Below are 27,244 nucleotides of genomic sequence, written 5' to 3'. Positions count from 1 at the left end.
CGGGCTTGTTAAGCCCCACCGGCCACGATGCAACAGGCCGGCGTCGGCGCCGCCAGCACCCAGCCGCTTGTCGCGTCTCCCCCGCCTCCCGTAAGCCACGCCGGAGACCGTCCCCGCCGCCGGCCCGCCCAGGCCCAGATGGGGCCCAAACGGCTCGGGTCTGGGCCGAGCGGGTGACGCCAGATCACGCCGCCCCGCCGCCAACGGCGCCGCCGCCGCCTAGTTGCTCGCCTGCGTCGCGCCACGGAACCCCGCCACCACGCCAGACCGTCGCCGCCTAAGTGCATCCCCCGGTGCAGCTCCGCCCGCGCCGAAGAGCGATGAGGGGAAGGGCAGGGAGGCCGCCGCCACCAACAGACCCGGGGCCAAGCCGGCCGCGGGCGCCGGCGACAGCGGCTGGAAGGAGGGAGGAGGGAGGCCGCGCGGCCGATCGCCCGCGAGGGGCGACGCGGTCGCGAGAGGAGGAAGGTGGGTTTCCCCATGGCCGCCGGGGGGCGCGGTGTTTGCCCTTGTGTGCTGTGTTGAGGGAGTGGCAGATTTTTTGTATGTTTTTAAGACTTTGATCTCTTGTCTTTTCCTATAATTAATCACATGCGGTTCTCCTGCATGATTCGAAAACACACGTGTATTTGCCAAAAAAAAAAAGAGTACCGCCTCAAAGTCCACGTGCAAATGGAATGGTATAGCAAATGTTCTAATACTACTAATATAGATCAACAAACATTGCAGGGCAGCTTAGGTTTTCTGTGCGAGAACTAATTAAACTTCGCACAAACATAACTTCTCATTGCTAAAAGATCTGCATTTTCTTTTATCAATCACTTTCAGTGCTCAAAGTAAGGCAACGACTAGAACAGTTCAATGAAAGTCAAACGCAGAAAATGCTCCCAAAAAAAATGTCAAACGCAGCACTAAAACATGGCTCGTCTCCAACAGGCACATCTAAGTGACTCCTCACAGCAAATCCATTTATTTATTCTCGGAGGGTTCTGAAACAGCAGCCGCGGCAACGCGCTTCCTCGCCTCTTCGATGATGGTGAGCTTGATGCCCTTGCCCTTGGGAAGAGAGACCCACGCCTTCCTGTCCTTGCCGATGGTGAAGACATTGGCCAGGCGGGTGGCGAACTGATGGCCGAGGGCATCCTCGACGTGGATCGTCTCGAAGCTGCCCTCGTGCTTCTCCCTGCTCTTGATCACCCCGATGCGCCCGGTGTTCCTACCTCCGGTCATCATCACAAAATTCCCGACCTCAAACTTGATGAAATCCACAATCTTGTTGTTCTCCAGGTCAATCTTGATGGTGTCGTTGGGTTTGATGGCAGGGTCAGGGTAGCGGATGGTGCGGCCGTCGTAGGTTTTGAGGGAAGGGATGCCCTTCTGTCCACATTGCACAGTCCTAACCTTGCAGAGCTTGAACTGCAAAACAGATTACAAACTCAATAACAGATTAGGGTTCCGATAAAAGTGATATAATTCTCAAGCCACAAGATAATCATCACTAGGAATATGTTCTTTTTACCATTTATTGAGTTTAGTTTTTGAAAAGCAAAACAGAAAACAACCTGAGCAAAGTATACTTATGTAACCGCATTGGGAATTTTGGACAGAAAAATAGTACGAACAAGTAACTAGAAAAATCAAAACGACAGTGGGCTTTTAGGGAAGCAACTTAATCGATATATAAGTCTTGTATGATTTTTTTTAATGAATTGGACTTCTAACAATCTGGCTTCAAGTTCCTTAATTGCATCAAAGAAACACACGGAACATGGAAAATTACGGTGGTGAATTTAGCATATCACACAAGCATACTGATTGATGTAACATATCACAGAGAAGCATCCAAAGCAAGAACAGCTCGTATTCTGGACAATTGTACAGATGCTTACCTTAGCCTCCTCATCCTTGATGCTGTGGAGACGGAAGCGACCCTTGGTGTCGTAAAGAAGGCGGAAGTTCTCCCCTGTCTTCGGAATTGACACAACATCTGCAGAACAGAGTAAATTAATAACAGTCTGCAACATCTCATAAGCAAGAAAGGAAAATCTGGATCAAAACACAAGCAAGAAAAATTACCCATGAATCCAGCAGGATATGTCTTGTCAGTCCTAACCTTCCCGTCAACCATAATATGTCGCTGCATCATGATTGAAACAACTTCACGATAGGTCAGTGCATACTTCAGCCTGTTCCTGAGCATAAGGATCAATGGCAAGCACTCCCTAGCTTTGTGGGGACCTGAAGACGGCTTGGGTGCCTGCTCAATAGAAATTATCATAAGTACTGAGCAAATATAACACATACGTATCCCGTCATTCTTTAAAATTTGAACATCATATTTAGAGTAATCAAATATACTTACAAATGCTCCACCAAGCTTTTCAACCATCCAATGCTTAGGGGCATTGAGTCTCTTCACATGCTTCTTCAGACCCCTCGCCTGTCAACAGAAAGAAAAGAAAAATGTATACCCAGTGATTTCTTTCAAAATTGATCCTTACATCCTTGTGCTTCTATCTATGTGTGGATTAATCATTTAATTATGTGACTCGATGGCATAGAAAACCATCAGCACAAGTAGAACAATCTAGCTAATAAAGGTTTTGCTTTACTGAAAAAAAACTTAATACCTTTGTCCTACTTCTACAGACCATACCAGAGATGGGACAACAGAATGGGCGATAACTTCATAAATGATGTAAGCTTTACCTCTAGAGCAGTGGTGTATTATTCCCGATAGCATGGGAGCGTCACATTAATAATACAGAAACTGAACGAAACTGGCTGTTAAACCATCCCAACATCCTAATTGGGTAAATTCCTTTAGCAAAACTTTCAGAAGAAGAAAAACAGTGGCCATTGGCATGGACAAGCAGAAAAAAGTAAATCTCAATACTCATCCAACTTGCATCCGTCATACCTTGAAATCGACAAAAAGGATATTCCACTATGCGGTAACGCGCTGTTTCTAGAGCTACATTAAGATAGCTCCCTAGCAAAACAAAAATCTGAATTGCAAAGGTCATGATCCAGTGACTAGTCCTGTATATCACACAATTAACGTTTTGAATTAGAAATGGCTATGATGGTGCGAGAACAGATAAATAACATCTCATCACAAGAACCATGCGTATAAAATGCACTACACCAAGCGGTCGCCGATCGATGTATCGTGTTGACAGGAATGACCGCACTTCACTCTACATGCATATCAAGATGACGGGAAGATTTGTCTCAAGAAGAATGCCACCTTAGTTAAAAACGAACGTGTGCTCTAAAGCCTCAAACAAGAAATAAGCAACCGATCGGCCCAAGACAAGGGCAATGCAAAACACATATTGCAGGTCAACTAGGCTAGTCGAAGAAGAACAGGCCATGCAGAGCAAAGCACCAAAGACAAATGTTCACTACTCCCTCCGTTCCTAAATATTTGTCTTCCTAGAGATTTCAACAAGTGACTACATACGAAGCAAAATGAATGAATCTACATCCTAAAATATGTCTATATACATCCGTATGTGGTAGTACATTTAAAATCTAAAAGACAAATATTTAGGAACGGAGGGAGTACAAAAGTACAATGGAGAGGACAGAGATGAATCCGTGTTAGGGCCTGACCATTTTGCTCGGTTCCTGTGGCTTCTCGCGCGCTCACGTGAGAAGACGACGGAGCGCCGAGGTGGCGGAGGAGCAATCAAGGCGGAGATAAACCCTAGAAAATGCGATGGCGGCAGCCGAACAGGCCAGGGGATTTTATGGCCTCGCTCGAACGTGGCTGCCGTCGGATGCGTTGCCAGTGGGGCGACTGCAAATTAGGGATCCGGAGCTTTTGGGCTGTTGGTTGGGGCGCGGGCCAATGAAACTGAACAGTTTTTTTTTTCTGAGAATCCTGAAACTGAAAAGTTGTTCAGTGCAGGTACAACAAGTCCTAATCAGCCGGCTATAGCAGATTTCACTGTATAATACCCTGATAAGTGCCACACGTGTGGCGCGAAGCAATTCCGCTCTGACTTTTTTATGAAGTTTAGTTACCCGAGGATGGCAAGTTTAGTTGTGAAACATGACAACTTTCTGTTTGGATGACAGGTTTCAGTTTTTTTTTGAATGACAACTTTAGTGTAAAAAATGCCAGCGTGGTGTTATTTCGTGCCACATGCGTGTCACTTATCATTTGGGTAGATCTTTCAATCAGGTTGTTCGCTCTTTTTTTTTGAGATTTGAGAAACTGGTTGTCTACTTGGTAAGCTACCAACCAAAAATGCGATCAATGAATGGACTTTTTAACTTATTTTCCCTCAATGTATAATGAGTGAGTTGTATACATAGTTTGAATGGTCTTAAAAAATTGTGATAAATATTTGCTTGATCTGGATATACAAAAAACATTTATTTATGATGGAAAATCAGTTTGTTGGTTTCACTTCCATCGTCCCCACAACTCCCATCGATACATGTCTCCTCCCACATTTTTTTTCAAACTACGCTATAAACCCCCCAAAAAAAATCAAACCGACCCGGCACCATCTTGTTTGTGGGGAAAGAAATCCCTTGCAAAGATATCAACAATAAATAAATAAATTATCAATAGCAAGAAATCCATTGCAAACAAACAACAAAGTCAACTCACATAGTTGTACATACACAGTCTCAATCGCATCATATATTCCTTACCTTTGTTTATGGATTCCCTCCCAAGAATCAAAATTCTCTTACAGTGAACCACTAGAATAAAGTTGACTCAATTGCAACACATGGGTATTTTGCTAGTAAAGAGTAGTGTCAAAGCTCATCACAAGTGCTTGATCTAATACATTTGTGCTTAAAATTTCAATAGTATGAAATATTGTCCTCGAAGGCTATTTAACTCAGTGCGTATAAGTAGGGACTGAATTATGGCCCACCCGACTGTTTCCTCAGATTTTTGAAGAATTCACCAATGTTGATGGCATGAGGAAAGGGCTACAAAGATGCATCTTTGGATCAGAAATTCGCAAGGGCACGCAGCATGCCCAGCCCTCGCCGACCATATGATTGCTTAGCGATCCACAAGGCGCACCAAGTTTTGAGTTTTAATTTCCGAAACTTGTGATTTTATCTTGGTTTAAATAGGCAATTTCTCCTGGCCCAGCACGTCAGATGGGGATCGGCGACGGTCCAGGGCCTGGCCAGACCAGTCCTGCCTATGGCCTAAGGTTGGGTTGTCCCTCCATCAGGTTTGGGCATCTCTTGCAATGATCATGGGTCGGCAGTTGGTGGCGGTGAGCAAGTTAGGGTCCTGGATGTCGGGGTGCGGTCCGCCTAGTTGGGCTCAGTGACCTAGGTGCTTCATAGTGGCACATGAAAGTTACAGAGCCAAAGCTCTTCACTTTGGCTGTGACGGTGGTGACGATCGCGTGTGTTGTTGTCCTCTTAAGGACGATGTCATGATTCTTCTCCCTGTGCCAGGGCTCCATGTGAAAACCGATGTTCGTCCATTCAAACATGGCGGCAGCAGCACTTTGTGTCATTACCCTCATGGGATGTTGTCGTGGAGCTCAGGTCCCTTAGGACGTGGCCTGGCGCCATCCCCATGCTCCTTTGTGCTTATGCTTGGCACCATAGTCGTGACGTTCTTACTGCACGTGCACGTTTCTTGTTGTGCGATTTTGTTTGTCAGTTTTCTCTTTGATCTTATTTGTAAGCCGGTTTTCTCGCTATTTTGTATCACTAAACCGCGTGGCTTATTTATAAAAGCAAGACGAAGCTTATTTCAAGTCTTAATAACTCTCTGCCTTATTTTCCTCTCATCAGTATTTTGGTTACCAAAATAGGTATTCTTTCTAGACAGCAAACTGAATTTATGTTCTATCTAAAATATTTTTGTTCAATTTTTTCCTGTGGTATTAGGTGAGTACTAAGATCTCGATAAGGTTTAAAGGATATCACATTAATGGCAATTAAGCGAAGGAAATATGCCCTAGAGGCAATAATAAAGTTGTTATTTTACATTTCCTTATTTCATGATAAATGTTTATTATTCATGCTAGAATTCTATTAACCGGAAACTTGATACATGTGTGGATACATAGACAAAATACTGTGTCCCTAGTAAGCCTATACTAGACTAGCTCGTTGATCAAAGATGGTTAGGTTTCCTAACCATAGACATGTGTTGTCATTTGATAAATGAGATCACATCATTAGGAGAATGATGTGATGGACAAGACCCATTTGTTAGCTTATCATTATGATCTTTAGTTTTATTGCTATTGCTTTCTTCATGTAAAATACATATTCCCTCGACTATGAGATTATGCAACTCCCGGATACCGGAGGAATGTCTTGTGTGCTATCAAACGTTACAACTAACTGGGTGATTATAAATATGCTCTACAGTTATCTCGGAAGGTGTTTTGTTGGGTTGGCATAGACCGAGATTAGGATTTGTCACTCCGAGTATTGGAGAGGTATATCTGGGCCCTCTCGGTAATACACATCATAAGAAGCCTTGCAAGCAAAGTGACTAATGAGTTAGTTGCAGTATGATGTATTATGGAACGAGTAAAGAGACTTGGCGGTAATGATATTGAACTACGTATGAAGATACCGACGATCAAATCTCGGGCAAGTAACATACCGATGACAAAGGGAATAACGTACGTTGTCATAACGGCTTGACCAATAAAGATCTTCATAGGATATGTGGAGCCAATATGAGCATCCAGGTTCCGCTATTGGTTATTGACCAGAGAGGTGTCTCGGTCATGTCTACATAGTTCTCGAACCCGTAGGGTCTGCACACTTAACGTTCGATGATGATACTATATTATATGAGTTATGTGGTTTGGTAACGGAATGTTGTTCCAAATCCCGGATGAGATCATGGACATGACGAGGAGTCTCAAAATGGTGAAGAGGTAAAGATTGATATATAGGACGATGGTATTCGGACAATGGAAGTGTTCGGGAGGGTACCAGGTACATATCAGAGTACCGGAGGGGTTACATTGACTTCCCCGCGAGGTGGTAAATTTTGTTACATTTTAAGATTGATGTTCCCTTGTACTAACAATGCAGCTGAGTATGAAGCCTTACTCCATGGTTTTTGGATGGCTAAAGAGATGAATCTAAGCTGGGTTATCAAGTGGAGCATGTGGATTGCAGGAAAAATGAAGTTGCTGGTGCTTTAAGCCGGCTGGGGTCTCAGCGTAAGCCGGTACCCCCTAATGTTTTCCTTGATGTTTTGCATAACCCATCAGTTAAATTGCCTACAGAGGAAGATCTTGCAATTCCTGACCCGAAGGCACAGTTGGTGGCGGCTCTCCATGTTATTCCTGATTGGACTGTTCCATATTTGTCTTATATGACCCGTGGCTAGTTACCCGAGGATGAAACCTTGGCCAGGCAAATAACCCAGAGGTCTAAGTCAATGACTATCATCAATGGTGAGCTACACAGATGCAGTGTTACAGGGGTGTTTCAATGATGCGTTTCTCCTAAGGAGGGCCGTGAAATTCTAAGGGAGATTCATGAAGGAGATTGCGGCCATCATGCCGGCTCTAAATCTCTCGTTGCTAAAGCTTTTCGTCATGGGTTTTATTGGCTGACGGCTCATGCTGATGTGGAAGATCTGGTCAGCAAGTGTGATGGCTGTCAGAAATTTTCAAGACGAGCTCATGTGCCGGCTCAAGAATTGAGGATGATTCCAATTACTTGGCCATTTGCAGTCTGCGGGCTAGATATGCTTGTGCAGTCGACTCATTCCGCTGGACGCCGTCGCAAGCGGTCTGGCCGTTCGTGGCTCCAGCAATGGGTGAGACACGCGGTGGCTCGTGAAACCTTCACCTCCCAAGTCGCAGCTATTGACCCCGACATGTATTCTCGCGGATCGGTCGATCTGTCGACTGATTTGTAGATACTCTTTCTGAAAGCGGGAGTTGTGATCCCGCGGTGGAAGTCCTCATGGTCGACTCCCATCACGGTCCGCCTGGCTTCCGTCGCAGCGGCAACGGCGGCAGGAGTGCCGGTCCGTCACTCGACCACGGAGAGTACCAGCCCCAACCTCTCAGCTCGTAGCAGAGGGAGGAGCTGCACCGCCGCAACATGGAGGCTCTCCAGACCCCCATCATAGGGTAAACCGCCGAGGCCCAGGCCTTCGAGGCAGTGCGCCTGGCCACTCTGGCTAAGCGCACTCGTCTGGAGAATCTCCAACATTCTCTCGACGAGCGTGCTTGTCGACTGATTTCTGAATCGAGTCGACACACTCGACAGTTATTTCCGCCGGAAACTCGGGTATTCCGTACTCCGATTCAGAATTTGGCACCGGCTGCGCGTATTGCAGAGTCTATTCAGCTGTCCCGATCAGAGGCTGGGAGAGGCCTGGAACAGATCAGGGCGCTGCTCCGAGCAGCGGGAGACCAGAACTCCGCTGTTTCCCAGTCGCAGAACAGAATCCACATCAGATTAGTGAGAGCGGACACCGTTCAGTCAACTCATAGTCCAAGGTCCCCTTTACGACAAGGAGGTCGTGATCACCGTTAGTATAGGTACTTGGGAAGGGCTCATGGCGAATATGATCGTGAGTACGCCCGCGACAACTACCGTCGAGCGCCTTCGCCCCTTCCGATGGACGGGTCATACGCGCCCCGGCGCAATGACGATAGGCGTCCGTACGGGAACGACTGCAGAGTTCCAATCGACCCCAGAGAACCTGGCTTTGACGCAAGGTCTGTCCTTGTGCAAGGTTTGGTCGACCGGAATAGAGCATACAGAGAAGGGCTGGATCGGGACAGACCCAGTGGAGGCAGAGTCCATGTTTCCGGCCCCGAGTGTTTTGGAAGGGCCATCAGAGCTGCCGAGATACCCCATAACTTCAGATTGGCGACTAGCGTCAGTAAGTTTACGGGCGAGTCGAAGCCCGATACTTGGCTCGAAGATTACCGAGTGGTTGTGCACATTGGCGGTGGCAGTGATGAGGTGGCCATGAAGCACCTTCCTCTGATGCTTGAAGGGTCTGCCAGAGCTTGGCTGACTCAGTTGGTCCCTGGGAGTATTTTGAGTTGGGATGAGTTAGCCCGAGTGTTCACCAGAACGTTTGAGGGAACTTGCAAGAGACCAGCCGGTCCACCAGAGTTGCAGAATTGCGTGCAGAAACCGAATGAAACCTTGAGGGACTATATCCAGAGATGGATCACTCTGCACCACACAGTGGAAAATGTGTCTAATCACCAAGCAGTATGTGCCTTCAAGGAAGGCGTTCGCTACAGGGAGCTTGTCCTGAAATTCGGTCGGACAGGAGATATATCCTTGACTCGGATGATGGAGATTGCTACCAAATACACTAACAACAAAGAGGAAGACCGACTCCGGAGTGGCAAGCACAAAACAGTCGCCCAGGACAAGGGGGAGGAAATTCCAGTCGGAAGCAGAAGCGAAAGGCTGAGGCAGTAGGTCCTGCTGAGGCAGCGGTGTTAAATCAAGGAAAGTTCAAAGGGAAACCTAAAGGGACCTGGACCCCTAAGAAGATGAAAGATTAGGAAGGAAATGATGTGTTGGATTTACCGTGTCACATTCACACCAAGAAGGATGAGGAAGGAAATCTGATTCTCCCCAAGCACACCACTCGACAATATCGAGTCCTTATTCAAAGCTTCCAAAAAAGTAAACCTAGTGCCAAGGACAAAGAGCCTAAGAAGGAAGAAGAGGATAAGGACGATGACGGTGGTTATCCCAATGTCAATGCCACCTTGGTGATTTTTGCCGATATTGAGAGCAAAAGTCGACTGAAGGTCATTAACAGAGAAGTAAACATGGTTGCCCCGGCAACACCGAGATATCTGAAGTGGTCAAAGGGCCCTATTACATTCGACCAGTCCGACCACCCAGCACGCGTAGCTACCCCTAGGCGGCAGGAGCTGGTGGTCGACCCAGTCGTGGGGGGCACCCGACTGACTAGGGTCCTGATGGATGGTGGTAGTGGTCTGAATATCCTGTATGCTGAAGCTCTCAAAGGAATGGGCATCCCAATGTCCAAACTCAACGAGAGTAAGATGCGATTCCATGTCATCATTCCAGGAAAGAAAGCCGAATCACTCGGCCAAATCACTCTTGATGTGATTTTTGGCGATGAGAAGAATTTTTGCAAGGAGAAGTTGACGTTTGAGGTAGTGGATTTCCAGAGTGCATATCATGCCATTCTGGGCATACCTGCTTATGCTAGCTTTATGGCTCGACCGTGCTATGTTTACTTCAGGATGAAGATGCCTGGCCCCAGATGCGTGATAACGGTTTCCGGTAACCGTCAAAGAGCAGAAGATTGTCTTCAAGGTGGAGCAAAAATAGCAGATCAGCAAATGGTTGCGGTGGAGTTCCAAGAATATCAGAAGACAGCAGGTCCGAGTGATTTGTTGCGTACTAAGAGGCCTGCTTTAGAGTCAGCGTTTCAGTCGGTCGGAGATACCAAGCCAGTTCATGTTCACCCGACCGATCCTAATGCTGCTCCGACACATATCTCGTCGACACTCGACAGCAAATAGGAAGAAGCGCTTATCCAGTTCCTCCGTGAGAACTGGGATTTGCATGGAAACCATCTGACATGCCAGGCGTGTCCAGGGAATTGGATGAGCACCATTTGCGAGTCGACCCAAAAGTAAAACCCGTCAAAGAGTACCTCCATCGGTCCGCCATGGAGATGAGAAAAGCCATTGGCGAGGAAGTGGCTCGGCTCCTGGCTACTGAGTTTATCCACGAGATATACCACTCCAAGTGGCTCGCCAATGTTGTTATGGTTCCCAAGAAAGACGATTCACTTCGAATGTGTATTGACTTCAAACACATCAATCGGGCCTGCCTTTCCAGATCGAACAGCTAGGGCTACACACAATGTCATGTTTAAAAGTTAAGTTGAATATTTTTCACTTTTTGTCCAGATACATTTGATCATTTTTCATATTTCTGCATGATGTTTAGAAGTTGCATAACATGACATTGTGTGATCAAATGTATCTGTTGCCTGCCCTTGGGAGGTGGACAGGGAAGGAGGGACCGTGCGAGAGGTGCCTTTTGTGGCGGCTAGGGCTTCTCCCAGACCACCCGCTAGGGCGACGTGGGAGTCTATCTTTTTTGTCAATCAACATAGAACTTGAGGATGTTGATCACCTTTTGGTGGTTTGCTCGGTATCTTACATGTGATGAAGCAGGGTGCTCAGTTAGATTGGTCTAGCAACCATGCCCATCATTTGCAGCTCGTTTGGCGACTAGTGGACGGAAGAACCTAAACACCATGGTCGTTTTGGTCGCTTAGTCGATTTCGATCTTTGAGGGCAAATTCTTCTCAATGGACCGCATGTTGGATCAAATCAACTGTGAATGGCTCAACCACCATTTGGTTGCACTTTGGCTTACAAGCCAAAAACACACCTATTTAGGTGCTTTCCTCTTTGGCTTTTGGCTTCCATCTCTAAATAGGCCAAAAGTCAAAGCCAAAGCCCTCTAAAGGCCAAGTAAAATCCCAGCCAAACACCCTCTAGATGGGTGAGGTGTTTGCCGTTGTGTGCCGTGTTGAGTGAGTGGCTGATTTCTTGTATGTTTAAGACTTTTGATCTCTTGTCTTTTCCTATAATTAATCACATGTCGTTCTCCTGCATGATTCAAAAAAACACATGTGTTTGCCACACACACAAAAAGAGTACCACCTCGAAGTCCACATTGGTTTACCAAATGTTCTAATAATGTAGATCAACAAACATTGCAGGGTAGCTTAGATTTCGTGTGCGAGAACTAATTAAACTTCGCATAAACATAACTTCTTTTTTTTTGACGGACGCATAAACATAAACATAACTTCTCATTGCTAAAAGATCCCCATTTTTTTGACCAATCACTTTCGGTGCTCAAAGTAAGGCAACAACTAGAACAGTTCAATGAAAGTCAAATGCAGAAAATGCCCCAAAAAAGGTCAAACGCAGCACTAAAACATGGCTCGTCTCCAACAGGCACATCTAAATGACTCCTCACAGCAAAATCCGTTTATTTATTCTTGGAGGGTTTTGAAATCAAGCCTCAGCAGGAGCCACGGCAATGCGCTTCCTCGCCTCTTCGATGATGGTGAGCTTGATGCCCTTGCCCTTGGGAAGAGAGACTCATGCCTTCCTGTCCTTGCCGATGGTGAAGACGTTGACCAGGTGGGTGGCGAACTGATGGCCGAGGGCATCCTCGACATGGATGGTCTCAAAGCTGCCCTCGTGCTTCTCCCTGCTCATGCTCTTGATCACCCCGATGCACCCGGTGTTCCTGCCTCCGGTCACCATCACAAAATTCCCGACCTCAAACTTGATGAAATCCACAATCTTGTTGGTCTCCAGGTCAATCTTGATGGTGTCGTTGGGTTTGATGGCAGGGTCAGGGTAGCGGATGGTGCGGCCATCATAGGTATTGAGGGAAGGAACGCCCTTCCGTCCACATTGCACAGTCCTAACCTTGGAGAGCTTGAACTGCAGAACAGAATACAAACTCAATAACAGAAAAGGGTTCCAGAAAAAAGTGATATACTAATTCTCAAGCCGGAAGATAATCATCACTAGGAATATGTTCTTTTTACCATTCAAAAGTGATATACTAGTGATGATTATCTTGCGGCTTGAGAATTAGTATATCACTTTTTTCTGGAACCCTTTTCTGTTATTGAGTTTGTAATCTGTTCTACAGTTCAAGCTGCAAGGTTAGGACTGTGCAATGTGGACAGAAGGGCGTCCCTTCCCTCAATACCTACGACAGCCGCACCATCCGCTAGCCTGACCCTGCCATCAAACCCAACGACACCATCAAGATTGACCTGGAGACCAACAAGATTGTGGATTTCATCAAGTTTGAGGTCGGGAATTTTGTGATGGTGACCGGAGGCAGGAACACCGGGCGCATCGGGGTGATCAAGAGCATGAGCAGGGAGAAGCACGAGGGCAGCTTTGAGACCATCCACGTCGAGGATGCCCTCGACCATCAGTTCGCCACCCGCCTGGCCAACGTCTTCACCATCGGCAAGGACAGGAAGGCATGGGTCTCTCTTCCCAAGGGCAAGGGCGTCAAGCTCACCATCATCAAATAGGCGAGGAAGCGAATTGTCGTGGCTGCTATTGAGGCTTGATTTCAGAACCCTCCGAGAATAAATAAACAGATTTTGCTGTGAGGAGTCATTTAGATGTGCCTGTTGGAGACGGGCCATGTTTTAGTGCTGCGTTTGACCTTTTTTTTGGGAGCATTTTCTGCATTTGACTTTCATTGAAATGTTCTAGTTGTTGCCTTACTTTGAGCACTAAAAGTGATTGATCAAAAAAATGCGGATATTTTAGCAATGAGAAGTTATGTTTATGTTTATGCGTCCGTAAAAAAAGAAGTTATGTTTATGCGAAGTTTAATTAGTTCTCACACACAAAATCTAAGCTACCCTGCAATGTTTGTTGATCTACATTATTAGAACATTTGGTAAACCAATGTGGACTTTGAGGTGGTACTCTTTTTGTGTGTGTGGCAAATACACGTGTTTTTTTGAATCATGCAGGAGAATGACATGTGATTAATTATAGGAAAAGACAAGAGATCGAAAGTCTTAAACATACAAGAAATCAGCCACTCACTCAACACGACACACAACGGCAAACACCTCGCCCCTAGAGGGTGTTTGGTTGGGATTTTACTTGGCCTTTAGAGGGCTTTGGCTTTGACTTTTGGCCTATTTAGAGATGGAAGCCAAAAGCCAAAGAGGAAAGCACCTAAATAGGTGTGTTTTTGGCTTGTAAGCCAAAGTGCAACCAAATGGTGGTTGAGGCATTCACAGTTGATTTGATCCAACATGCGGTCCATTGAGAAGAATTTGCCCTCAAAGATCCAAATTGACTAAGCGACCAAAACGACCATGGTGTTTAGGTTCTTCCGTCCACTAGTCGCCAAATGAGCTAAAAATGATGGGCATGGTTGCTAGACCAATCTAACTGAGCACCCTGCTTCATCACATGTAAGATATCGAGAAAACTACCAAAAGGTGATCAACATCCTCAAGTTCTATGTTGATTGACAAAAAAAGATAGACTCCCACGTCGCCCTAGCGGGTGGTCTGGGAGAAGCCCTAGCCGCCACAAAAGGCACCTCTCCCGCGGTCCCTCCTTCCCTCGCCACCTCCCAAGGGCAGGCATCAGATACATTTGATCACACAATGTCATGCTATGCAACTTCTAAACATCATACAGAAATATGAAAATGATCAAATGTATCTGGACAAAAAGTGAAAAATATTCAACTTAACTTTTAAACATGACATTGTGTGAAGCCCTAGCTGCTCGATCTGGATACACTGGAGGAATGCCTTGTGTGCTATCAAACGTCACAACGTAACTGGGTGAAAGATGCTCTACAGGTATCTCCGAAGGTGTTTTGTTGGGTTGGCATAGATCGAGATTAGGATTTGTCACTCCGAGTATCACAGAGGTATCTCTGGGCCCTCTCGGTAATACACATCATAAGAAGCCTTGCAAGTAAAGTGACTAATGAGTTAGTTGCAGTATGACGTATTACGAAACGAGTAAAGAGACTTGCCAGTAATGATGTTGAACTAGGTATGAAGATACCGACGATCGAATCTCGGGCAAGTAACATACCGATGACAAAGGGAATAACGTAAGTTGTCATAATGGTTTGACCAATAAAGATCTTAGTAGAATATGTGGGAGCCAATATGAGCATCCAGGTTCCGCTATTGGTTATTGACCGGAGAGGTGTCTTGGTCATGTCTACATAGTTCTCGAACCCGTAGGGTCCGCGAGCTTAACGTTTGATGACGATATTGTATTATATGAGTTATGTGATTTGGTAACCGAATGTTGTTCGAAGTCCCGGATGAGACCACGAACATGACGAGGAGTCTCGAAATGTTCGAGAGGTAAAGATTGATATATAGGACGATAGTATTCGGACACCGGAAGTGTTCCGGAGGGTACCAGGTACATATCAGAGTACTGTAGGGGTTACCGGAACCCCCAAGGAGAAGATATGGGACATATGGGCCATGAGATGGGAGCACAGCAGCCCACAAGGGGTGGCGCGCTCCCCTATGGAAGGAGGCTGAATAGGAGAAGGAGAAGAGGGGGTTCGGCCCGCCTTCCTTTTCTCTTCCCCCTTCCCTTTTCTTCTCCGGCAATTATGGAAGGGGGGGAGGCCGAATTGGGGAAGACCCCAAGTAGGATTTGGCCTACTTGGGGTTCCCCCTGGCTGCCTCTCCTCCCCTCCAATATATATATATATATATATATGTGGGGAAGGGGGCGCCTAGAACACACAACATCAATTGTTAGCCGTGTGCGGCGCCCCCCTCCAAAGTTTACACCCCCGGTCATATTCTCGCGGTGCTTAGGCGAAGCCCTGCGCAGATCACTGCACCATCACCGTCACCACGCCGTCGTGTTGATGGAACTCATCTACTTCCTCAACACCTTGCTGGATCAAGAGGGACAGGGACGTCATCGAGTTGAACGTGTGCAGAACTTGGAGGTGTCGTACGTTCGGTACTTGATCGGTCGGAGCTAGAAGAAGTCCGACTACATCAACCGTGTTGTCAAACGCTTCCGCTTACAGTCTAAGAGGTACGTAGACACACTCTCCCCCTCTCGTTGCTATGCATCTCCTAGATAGATCTTGCGTGAGCGTAGGACTTTTTTTTGAAATTGCATGCTACGTTCCCCAACAGTGGCATCCGAGCCAGGTCTATGCATAGATGATATGCATAATTAGAACACAAAGAGTTGTGGGCGGTGATCATCATACTGCTTACCACCAATGTCTTATTTTGATTTGGCGGTATTGTTGGATGAAGTGGCCCGGACCAACCTTACATGACCATGTTCATGAGACCGGTTCCACCGACACACATGCAACTAGTTTTGCATAAAGGTGGCTGGCGGGTGTCTGTTTCTCCTACTTTAGTTGAATTGAATTTGACTACGGTCGGTCCTTGTTGAAGGTTAAAAAAACTTGATAAATCACCGTTGTGGTTTTTGTGTCGTAGGTAAGAACGGTTCTTGCTAGAAGCCCGTAGCAGCCGCGTAAAACTTGCAACAACAAAGTAGAGGATGTCTAACTTGTTTTTGCAGGGCATGTTGTGATGTGATATGGTCAAGACATGATGTGATATACGTTATTGTATGAGATGATCATGTTTTGTAAAAAGTTATCAGCAACCGACAGGAGCCTTATGGTTGTCTCTTTATTGTATGAAATGCAAACACCATGTAATTGCTTTACTTTATCACTATGCGGTAGCGATAGTTGTAGAAGCAATAGTTGGCGAGACGACCATGACGCAATGATGGAGATCAAGGTGTCCAGCCGGTGACAATGGAGATCATGACGATGCTTTGGAGATGGAGATCAAAAGCACAAGATGATGATGGACATATCATGTCACATATTTTGATTTCATGTGATCTTTATCTGTTATGCATCTTATTTTGCTTAGTACGGCGGTAGCATTATAAGTCCATGATCCCTTAACTAAATTTCAAGGTATAAGTGTTCTCCCTGAGTATGCACCGTTGTGACAGTTCGTCGTGCTGAGACACCACGTGATGATCGGGTGTGATAGGCTCTACGTTCACATACAACAGGTGCAAGACAATTTTGCACATGCGGAATACTCGGGTTAAACTTGACAAGCCTAGCATGTACAGACATGGCCTCGGAACACTGGACACCGAAAGGTCGAACGTGAATCATATAGTAGATATGGTCAACATAGAGATGTTCACCATTGACGACTACTCCATCTCACGTGATGATCGGACATGGTTTAGTTGATTTGGATCATGTATCATTTAGATGACTTGAGGGATGTCTATCTAAGTGGGAGTTCTTAAGTAATTTAATTAATTGAACTTAATTTATCATGAACTTAGTCCTGATAGTATTTACATATCTATGTTGTATATCAATTGCCCGTGCTACTGATCCCCTGAATTTTAATACGTTCCTACACAAAGCTAAGTTGAAAGATGATGGTAGCAACTACACGGGTTGGGTCCGTAACTTGAGAATTATCCTCAGTGATGCACAGAAGAATTATGTCCTTGATGCACCGCTAGGCGAAAGGTCTGTTGTAGGAGCAGATGCTAATGTTTTGAACGTCTGGCAATCTCGATCTGATGACTACTTGATAGTTCAGTGTGCCATGCTTTGCGGCTTAGAATTGGGACTTCAAAGATGTTTTGAACGTCATGGAACATATGAGATGTTCCAAGAGTTGAAGTTAATATTTCAAGAAAAATGCCCGAGTTGAGCGATATGAGGTCTCCAACAAATTCTATAGCTGCAAGATGGAGGAGAACACTTCTGTCAGTGAACACATACTCAGAATGTCTGGATATCATAATCACTTGACACAGCTGGGAGTTAATCTTCCATATGATAGTGTTATTGACAGAGTTCTCCAATCATTGCCACCAAGCTACAAAGGCTTTGTGATGAACTATAATATGCAAGGGATGGAGAAGACAACTCCCGAGCTCTTCACAATGCTCAAAGCTGCGGAGGTAGAAATCAAGAAGGAGCATCAAGTGTTGATGGTTAACAAAACCACTAGTTTCAAGAAGAAGGGCAAGGGAAATAAAGGAAACTTCAAGAAGAATGGCAAGCAAGTTACCACTCCCGGGAAGAAGCCCAAAGTTGGACCCAAGCCTGAAATTGAGTGCTTCTACTATAAAGGGACTGGTCACTGGAAGCGGAACTGCCCCAAGTATTTGGCGGATAAGAACGATGTGAACAAAGGAATATTTGATATACATGTTATTGATGTGTACCTTACTAATGCTCGTAGTAGCACCTGGATATTTGATATTGGTTCATTTGCTCATATTTGTAACTCAAAACAGGAGCTACGGATTAAACGAGGATTGGCTAAGGACGAGGTGACGATGCGCGTCGAGAATGGTTCCATGGTCGATGTGATCGTCGTTGGCACGCTACCTGTACATCTACCTTTGGGATTAGTTTTAGACCTGAATAATTGTTATTTGGTGCCAGTGTTGAGCATGAACATTATATCTGGATCTTGTTTAGTGCGAGACGGTTATTCATTTAAATTGGAGAATAATGGTTGTTCTATTTATATGAGTAATATCTTTTACGGTCATGCACCCTTGAAGAGTGGTCTATTTCTGTTGAATCTCAATTGTGGCGATTGATACTTCTCCAACGTATCTATAATTTTTTATTGTTCCATGCTATTATATTACCCATTTATGGATGTTTATGGGCTTTATTTTACACATTTATATCGTTTTTGGGACTAACCTACTAACCGGAGGCCCAGCCCATATTGCTGTTTTTTTGCCTATTTCAGTATTTCGAAGAAAAGGAATATCAAACGGAGTCCAAACGGAATGAAACCTCCGGGAGCGTGATTTTTGGAACAAACATGATCCAGAGGACTTGGAGTGCAAGTCAAGAAGCAGTCGGAGCTCCCACGAGATAGGAGGGCGCCCCCCTATAGGCGCGCCCCCTATCTCGTGGGCCCTCGGGCGTCCACTGACGTACTTCTTCCTCCTATATATACCTACGTACCCCGAAAACATCCAGGGGGCAGACGAAACACAATTTCCACCACCGTAACCTTCTGTATCCGCGAGATCTCATTTTGGAGCCTTCGCTGGCACTCTGCCGGAGGGGGAATCGACCATGGAGGGCTTCTACATCAACATCCTTGCCCCTCCGATGAGTTGTGAGTAGTTTACCACAGACCTATGGGTCCATAGTTATTAGCTACATGGCTTCTTCTCTCTTTTTGGATCTCAATACAATGTTCTCCCCCTCTCTTGTGGAGATCTATTCGATGTAGACTCTTTTTGCGGTGTGTTTGTCGAGATCCGATGAATTGTGGGTTTATGATCAAGTTTATCTATGAATAGTAATTGAATCTTCTCTGAATTCTTTTATGTATGATTGAGTTATCTTTGCAAGTCTCTTCGAATTATCAGTTTGGTTTGGCCTACTAGATTGATATTTCTTGCCATGGGAGAAGTGCTTAGCTTTGGGTTCAATCTTGCGGTGTCCTTACCCAGTGACAGAAAGGGTTGCAAGGCACGTATTGTATTGTTGCCATCGAGGATAACAAGATGGGGTTTATATCATATTGCTTGAGTTTATCCCTCTATATCATGTCATCTTGCTTAATGCGTTACTTTGTTCTTATGAACTTAATACTCTAGATGCAGGCAGGAGTCGGTCGATGTGTGGAGTAATAATAGTAGATGCAGGCAGGAGTCGGTCTACTTGTCACAGACGTGATGCCTATACATGATCATGCCTAGATAATCTCATAATTATTCGCTTTTCTATCAATTGCTCGACAGTAATTTGTTCACCCACTGTAATACTTATGCTATCTTGAGAGAAGCCACTAGTGAAACCTATGGCCCCCGGGTCTATCTCTTATCATATTTGTTTCCAATCTACTTTTATTTGCATCTTTACTTTTTGCATCTATATTATAAAATACCAAAAATATATTTATTTTATCTTACTATCTTTATTAGATCTCACTTTTGCAAGTGGTCATGAAGGGATTGACAACCCCTTTATTGCATTGGTTGCGAGTTCTTTGTTTGTTTGTGTAGGTGCGTGGGACTTTTGAGGAGCCTCCTACTGGATTGATACCTTGGTTCTCAAAAACTGAGGGAAATACATGCGCTACTATTGCTGCATCACCCTCTCCTCTTCGAGGAAAACCAACGCAAGCTCAAGACGTAGCAAGAAGGACTTCTGGCGCCGTTGCCGGGGAGGTCTTCGCTCAAGTCAAGACATACCAAGTACCCATCACAAACCCATCTCCCTCGCATTTACATTATTTGCCATTTGCCTCTCGTTTTCCTCTCCCCCACTTCACCCTTGCCGTTTTATTTTCCCTCTCTTTCCCAATCTCCTCCTCTCTTTTTCGCTTTCCTTTTTTCCGTTTGCTCGTGTGTTAGATTGCTTACCTTGTCGTTATGGCTAGTCCTCCTATCCTTATTCTCACTCCCGAACAAGAAATCCTCAATTTTAAGCAATGGGAGGGAGAAAATTTAAAAGATGCTTGGCATAGAATTTGCAATGCTCAATGTAAATCTTCTAGGAAGCTTTCCACTTCCGTTCTTCTTTGCAATTTTTATGTAGGCATTACTCCTTGGAATAGGTTTGTTCTTGATATTGCTACCGGAGGTGATTTCTTGAGTAGCCATACGTTTGATGCTTATAATGCTATGTTAGATTTGTTTGGCCCACCATCTCTTTTGGTCAATGAAACTGTTTTAACTTTAGAACACGTTATGCAACGGCTTGAGATTATTGAAAATAAAATTGCCACTATTGAGTTGATTGAAAATTTGGATAAAAAGATTCATAATCACATTACCCAATTTGGATCTAGGGTTGGAGTTACTTTGAAAAATCTTAAAGAAAAAGAACCTATAGTTGATGAGAAAATAGATCTAGACTCTGCCAAAATCAGTAAACTTGAGGATATCATTACAAACTTAGGTTCCGCGTTTTCCTCCATGAAAAACACTCCAAAACCCCCTACTAAAACTGGCAAGTTTATTTATGTTCCTAAAAATAAGGGTGAATCTTCTAGCAAGGGAGATGCGGATCTCAAATCCGTAAGTGTTCATCTCAATTGTTTCTCTATCATTAAGGAACCTTTTGCTACCAACGAATTTCTTGAATTTTTGCCTAAAGGTTTAGCCATTGCTAAAAAGGGAGAAACCCCTAGAGACCACAAGTTCTCTATTGATGAACTAGTTGACCCGTTGCGCCAAATGGCGCAGAGACCCGCTAAAAGCATGTTTTCGTTGAAAATAGAATGCACGGTTTAGTTATTTTAGTTGTGGGCGAGCACATATTATAACAAATTTAACTCCTTTTAATAAAAAAATAATGGTGGCTTGTTGTCTACAATGAGATGAACACACATTCAAATTTGACATCACAAAGTCCTTCGAAAACCATGTTGCGCTGAAAATATGTGTATTTTTCAGTAATCTTTTGTTCAGCAAGTACGTACGTTAAGAATTTAGATCCTCGTGTATTTAAATTCCCAAAAAAGTTTTAGCTTCAGAGCAGAATATTATCTATCTTTTTCTTCACATCCTTTTCTTCTCCCAACTCGAGTGTGTTTATGAGGGAAATAAAGCAATGTAACTGGATTGTTGCTTGTTCAATGTCAAGTTACCATTTCAGATCTTTATGGTAATTACAACTTGTATATTGCTTCCAAAAGCAAAGCTAAGAATGAAGTACATAATAATGTAACAGTGAAAGCAGGAAAATTAAATCACATACTCTGAAACATATTGCAAAAATAGAAGCACGATGCACACTTCATAGAGATTTGAACACAAATGAATATTCACTTCTGTTCAACCTACTATTTGTCTACCAGGGAGCATGGATGAAAAAAGACAGAAATTTAGAAAATGTATGCAAGTTCACATATATTTTTCTAAATCCCATGGAAATGCGCTGGTGGACTTGTCCATCATGACAGTGTATTCTCATATTCCAATGAATATGAAATTCATACAAAAGAAGACCCGGGACATAGATGGGGACTGTATTTAAGGCAAAGCAAGTATTTGACTAATCAAGGAAGAAGCTTGCACATTCCATTTTCCTGAAAAAAACATGGCGATGGCACACCATAGCAAGGCAACAAATTGGAAATTTCTCCACACGATTTGAATAGTCCAAACAGAACCTTCATATGTGTACATAGGTAGCCATATTGAGCTTAACCATATGTAAAAAGGCAATCCTAGGAACACTTTGTTTCAAAAGGCAAGTCAGAGAGCAAGTAGTTTGGACAAAACCTCTAATGACAGTACTCCCTCTGTAAAGAAATATAAGAGCGCTTAGATCACTAAAGTAGTGGGAGACTGTACAGACTAAGTGGTTTGCGGGGAAATGAGAAGAGCCAGCAAAATATACGAAGTCACAGAAGAAGCACCTGAAATACAATAGTGACAGTTAGTCTGGCACAAAACCTGCATATATTTTAGTGCAATTCATATCCTGTAGACCATCGTTCTCATGTACTTTTGCCTACTAAGGAGAAAGCATATACAAAGTATGAAAAGGGGATACATATTACACAACAAATAGTAGTTTCAGAGCTTTAGAAGGCCATTCAGTTTTGCGTAGTATGTAAATGGGATTAGTATGCTTTCTACTACCTATGCCGAACTGGACGCCGTACTACTTATTTCAGAGTCAACCCATATTTCGATCTCTAAAAGAAACCTGACATGAATCATCTACTACTCGAGAAATTAGATTTATCATGGCTAACCAACATGAAACGATAACAAACCCATCACTAAAGTATGGCATCTTACTTCGTGCCTCAGCTAATGTGTAAATATTTGGCAGATATAGACTATAAACTACTATTTGCGAAAGCAAGGAACATAAACAATAGGTTGTTGTAGCTAGATAAATTACTTATTCAAATTGATTGCCATAATTTTATTAGAAAATGCATGCCTACGAATAGCGCATCTCAGGGAATCCAAGGCCTGCAGAAATGTACAACGTCAAGATATAATTCAGACATTGGCATACAGAGAAACTAATAGAAAAACATACACCATTAATCAATCACCATAAGGGCAGCAGCTAGACAGTAGCTGAGCTACAGGAGATGGTTCCCAAATAATGAACAGAAGGACAATCTCAACAAAATAACCATGAGAGCACCAAACTATCTGCAAACATGAAGAAGGCCCTTTCTTGGATAAGGGACGAATACACCATGATAAAGCAATAATGCAAGCGATGAACCTGCAAAAATATCCTCCAAGTTTTTTCCTGAAAAACCACTGAATATATCCTTGATCGCATATTTATCTCTGTCAAGGTAGCAACGCTACAGGAAGTTTCTCCCAAGAACAAAGTAATGTTGTTTTTCCTTTTTGAGAGATTGATAGCAAACCTGCAATGCATCACAAAGGGATTAGAATTGATAAGAAAAGAAATCCCTGCTATTTTATAGTCGAAGAATAGGCTTGCATCGACAAAAATACAGAAACGCTGAATTTGGACGGTGTAAGGAACCTGCAGTGATATACTAAGCCATAAACTACTTTGCAATGATCTACATGGAAGAGACTTTCAAGCAAGAAGAAATAAATATGGAGAGGAGGGGAATGAGCAATAGTGGATCTGGAGGTAAGAGGAGATACCAACCATGGGACTCGTTAGCTCAACTCAGGCGTCGAATTCATCCAAGGGCCAACGCCCGGCAAGCGAGCACCATTCTGCCACTGCTGCTCCTTGCGGCCCACGCCGGCCTCTGCTCCATCCCATGGATAATCCTTTTGCATATTTATTACTTCCTAGAAATGCATAGTTTTAGTCCCAATTATCGTTTTCACTTTTAGTCCCAACGAAAGTATAGATTTGTTCTGCAATTAGTCTACATGACTTGACGACATCAATACAATGCTGACGATGCTTTACCCTTGCACTGAACAATATGCATAGGAACCTGGAGAAAACATGACAAAACAGCATAGCTAAGTGTGGGAAACTGTGATTTGCATGTAAAGATATCCTCAACACAGACATGATAAAATATCAGTAGATAAATGACTAATTAGTGTAGTGATGAAACCAGGAACATACCCTCTTCAATCCCCACGTCCTCACCCTCTTCCTCGGCCAGCCCTCCTGGCTTCCGGCCGCCGTCGCCGACCCCATGATCTAGCGCCAGAAAACACACACACCAGAATTAACCAAGCAAAAGAAAGCACATACCATCAATTGCAGAGGCAGCAGCATACGCAAAACTCATAAGAAATGCAAAGAAAGAAGCTAAGGAGCAGTGCATTACCAGAAGAAAGAAGCACATCCAGGACGCATAAGAAATGCAAAGAAAGAAGCTAAGGAGCAGTGCATTACCAGAAGAAAGAAGCACATCCAGGCAAGCTTATAAATAGCGGATAGCGGACTGGTTGCGGATTAGGGCCCACATAGCAAAATACGGATAGCAGGCGATATTGCGGGCGATATGTCCACATAGCCAATTTTTAAAAAACACTCATAAATTTGAGATTGTTGTGTATATTTCTAGGCCATTGACAAAAATATGACACTTAATTTGAGAAATCATCATTTATATAGGAATATAAACTATAATTGAACAATATTTGGTCGTGCAACCATGCAAGCAAGACACATTTACTAAAATAGATTACACAATAGAACAATAAGGACGTATATAGCGGGTGATATTGCGGATAGCGGATGATATAGCGGTCTAACAAGTGATATTGCGCCCGCATCATGACAACACGCTATTTTCTAACGCAACCTTAAACTAATAGCGGCAGGGTGACGCTACCGCTATTGCAGCCGCAATAGCGGAGGTAGCGGACGCTATTTAAAATCTTGCATCCAGGACGCCTCCTTGTACTGGCGCATGGCCGTGGACGCCACGCGCGCGTAGGGCAGCTCGTCCCACTTGCAGGCGCTCATGTAGACCTCGGGAGCTCGAGCACCTTGCGGAGCGGCACCTGCACCTCACGGCGGAAGGAGCAAAGGAACAGAGAAGGAGCAACCTTAGTGATTCTAGAGCCTGCAAAATAAAAGTAAAGGAAGGTTAGCCAAACAAGCCAGTCTGTTCAATACCTAACACACAACGAATCAAAGACAACCTAGCTTTACATAGCAGAAATTTCAAGTAAGAGGAAAAATATATAATATGATATCTAACTGCGTGAATACATTAGGAAATACCACTTCCAAATTAGAGCGCACCATTCCCCAAAACTCAAGGACTCAATATTCAGAAACTACAGATCATGATAGTCAGTTGTTCTACAACAGCACGTTAAATAACACCTAGGTTGTGTATTATCTCATCACACAAAGAATGTAAATCATCACTCCATAAGATCAAGATTTACTATTTATTCTACTTCTGCCCCCAACGCATGAAAATGCAGCTCCATTTGGAATTTGCTCTCGAGTCAAGTATTTTCTTAAGCAAATAGGCACATAGCAAAAATCCAAACCATCAGATCACTTCATGTGGTCTGTGCGTTTAGTCCCGAGGCCATATCCATCTCCCCTCAACATACAAAAAGCAAAATATCTAGGCAAGTTGAATAGTTAAGGCATTGCCATGTGTTCATTGTCAAATAATCAATGTTTTAGCACACGATACACAATAACGAACTGCATGCATCTCGTAGCTAGACAGAGGAAATACGGATCATGGCTGCTCAGTTCCAAGTGGATATTAACAAACAGAAAAAGGAGAAGTTATCGCAGCATCTGTCAAGCTGCAACATTAACTTGCTAATATTTATTAGGTATGCAACACATAACATACTTTAAGCCTCAAGCCATCAACAATTCCAGGTCCAGGAATTATATGAGCATCAATAATACCAAGTATATTGCTCTCATGTGTAGAATATTCATCTTGAAAGGAAAAAAACTAAGCACACTACGCGAATATGCAAATAGAATGGAAGGATAGGGAATAGCACATTTCTCACCATTCGTCTTGCATAATGAATGTGTTTTCAATGTCAGCAAACTTGCGGTTCTCGAAGATCAAAAGGTTGCGCTTCTCAGCAATCTTCAAAAAAAGTTCATAAGATCCCATTATATAAAGGATGCTGAATTTGCATATTCAATAGTGAACAACTCTGGTAACTAAATAAAGGAGGCATCTACCCATAATCACGAGATAATTACAGCCTGTACTTGCTAAACTGATCCTTCTCCTAGTACTTGGCGTCCTCTCCCTCCATAAACATGGCAGAAATCAACCATAAACAGAGCTTAAAACAGGATGTAAGATGAAAAAAGCTTGTCAAGTTGAACCCATAAGCATGGAGGCTATACGATATTAGAAGAAAAAACATGGAAAATGGCATAGCTAGTAGAGCAGGAGCATTGCTACTCAAACCTAAAAAAATTGAGGATTGCAACTCAGATCTAATAAAAACGTCACAGCATTGAAGTTCATATGAACATCAATTCACTGTAACTACCTTTCTGGGCAGGTCACCTCGCTCTCGTGTAAACCGCAGCCACCACCGCCTTCCTCTTCTCTCCCGAGCACTTGCCGCCGACCTTCGTGCCCTCGCCTCTCGCCTCTGGCCTCAGTGCGAACATCAATTCACAATAACTACCTTTCGGGGCGGGTTGGTGGACGAAGTAGATGGCTTCATTGGAATGAATTTGACAAACAGCAGCAGCAATCTATGTAGCGTCTTGAACCATGGAAGAAGGTGGGGGAGCAGGAAGGGACCTTGTGCGTGGCGTAGTCGTGGCCATGGTCGGGCTGGACGGCGTCTCCGTCGAGCTCGTCCATGGAAGGTAGGAAGGAGCTGCAGCTGCTCAACAGAAAAAGAAATCAAGGGTCCGATTCGACATGATGTGATGTGAGAGAGGAGAGTAGTCGGGGAAAGGGAGAGCTCACCGTTGCAACCGGGCGACCGGAGAGGTGGAGGATGGAGGCGGAGGAGGGGATCCGTGCCTGGAAGCCGTCACGCCGCCGCATCCATGGAGACGCTGCTGCTGCTGCTGCTGCAGATCGAGAAAGCAAAGAAATTAGGGGAAGGATGTGAGCAGTGACGGCACGCAGGTGGATCGGCCGCTTCTCGCCGATGGATGCAACCTCGTCCTCCCTAGCCTTGGCCGCCGCCGCCCCGCCCACGGCCGCCACATCGGCACTCTCCGCGCCTGCCCCGGCCGGCTTTCTTGGCCCCCCTGGCTGCTCGACCCCCACCGCGGGCTTCTTGGACCTCCCCTGCTTCTCTACCCCCGGTTTGAAGCCCCGGCCATCCATGCGAGAGGCCCCCTCGTCGGCGCCAGTGGGAAGGAGGAAGGAGGAGGAAGGGGGAGAATGGATGCAGCGGCCGGTGGCTATCCGGACGAGCAGGAACGAGGGAGGAGGTGCGGCGCTATCGGGGGAGGGAGGGAGGGAGGGAGGAGGTGCGGCGCTGTCAAGGGAGGGAGGGAGGAGATGTGTGCCGGCTAGGGTTGGTGCGGGTGTGGGCTCTGGCGCAGCAACCCCGCGACCAGGATTGGGAGCGGAGCGCGTGCGGGGATTGGGCGAAAGCCTTTTCCACCCGAGATATAATAAAAGCTTGATAGTTTTTGCTCTAGTGTTTCACTTATATCTTTTAGAGCACGGTGGTGTCTTAATTTTGAAGAAATCACTAGTCTCTCATGCTTCACT

The 27,244-nt window shown here is 44.6% G+C and overlaps 1 protein-coding gene, 1 long non-coding RNA gene and 2 pseudogenes across 10 annotated transcripts; 1 reads left to right on the top strand and 3 right to left on the bottom strand.

Annotated features, from left to right (window-relative positions):
- Positions 1 to 759: 759 nt before the first annotated feature.
- LOC119306814 (40S ribosomal protein S4-1-like) lies at positions 760 to 3,746 on the bottom strand. Of its 2 annotated transcripts, none has more exons than XM_037582935.1 (5): positions 3,619 to 3,746; positions 2,363 to 2,440; positions 2,077 to 2,257; positions 1,890 to 1,987; positions 760 to 1,416 (listed from the first exon to the last, which is right to left on the bottom strand). In XM_037582935.1, exons 1-5 carry the CDS (start codon positions 3,619 to 3,621, stop codon positions 970 to 972), a joined length of 807 nt encoding a protein of 268 aa, XP_037438832.1. In that variant the 5' UTR covers positions 3,622 to 3,746; the 3' UTR covers positions 760 to 969. The 2 variants fall into 2 exon arrangements, with proteins under 2 accessions (XP_037438832.1, XP_037438839.1); XM_037582942.1 differs by lacking the exon at positions 3,619 to 3,746 and adding an exon at positions 2,710 to 2,805.
- An 8,286-nt stretch (positions 3,747 to 12,032) lies between these two features.
- On the bottom strand, positions 12,033 to 12,580 carry LOC119350467 (annotated as a pseudogene).
- Positions 12,581 to 12,600: 20 nt separating this feature from the next.
- Positions 12,601 to 13,120, top strand: LOC119350466 (annotated as a pseudogene).
- Positions 13,121 to 22,571: 9,451 nt separating this feature from the next.
- LOC119340805 lies at positions 22,572 to 27,015 on the bottom strand. Of its 8 annotated transcripts, none has more exons than XR_005164701.1 (8): positions 26,681 to 27,015; positions 26,483 to 26,589; positions 26,052 to 26,396; positions 25,732 to 25,838; positions 25,551 to 25,633; positions 23,671 to 24,622; positions 23,233 to 23,533; positions 22,572 to 22,978 (listed from the first exon to the last, which is right to left on the bottom strand). It is a non-coding gene; the product is annotated as an uncharacterized LOC119340805 (long non-coding RNA). The 8 variants fall into 8 exon arrangements; XR_005164708.1 differs by having other exon boundaries at positions 25,732 to 26,156; positions 26,312 to 26,396; XR_005164688.1 differs by having other exon boundaries at positions 23,233 to 23,381; positions 23,466 to 23,533; positions 25,732 to 26,396; positions 26,681 to 27,013.
- Between the last annotated feature and the right edge of the window lie 229 nt (positions 27,016 to 27,244).

The sequence above is a fragment of the Triticum dicoccoides genome, chromosome 1B (genome assembly GCF_002162155.2).
Source record: "Triticum dicoccoides isolate Atlit2015 ecotype Zavitan chromosome 1B, WEW_v2.0, whole genome shotgun sequence".
In the NCBI taxonomy this organism is placed as follows: domain Eukaryota; kingdom Viridiplantae; phylum Streptophyta; class Magnoliopsida; order Poales; family Poaceae; genus Triticum; species Triticum dicoccoides.
The sequence above is the reverse complement of the archived record's forward strand: the minus strand, read 5'-3'. Positions and strand labels throughout refer to the sequence as shown.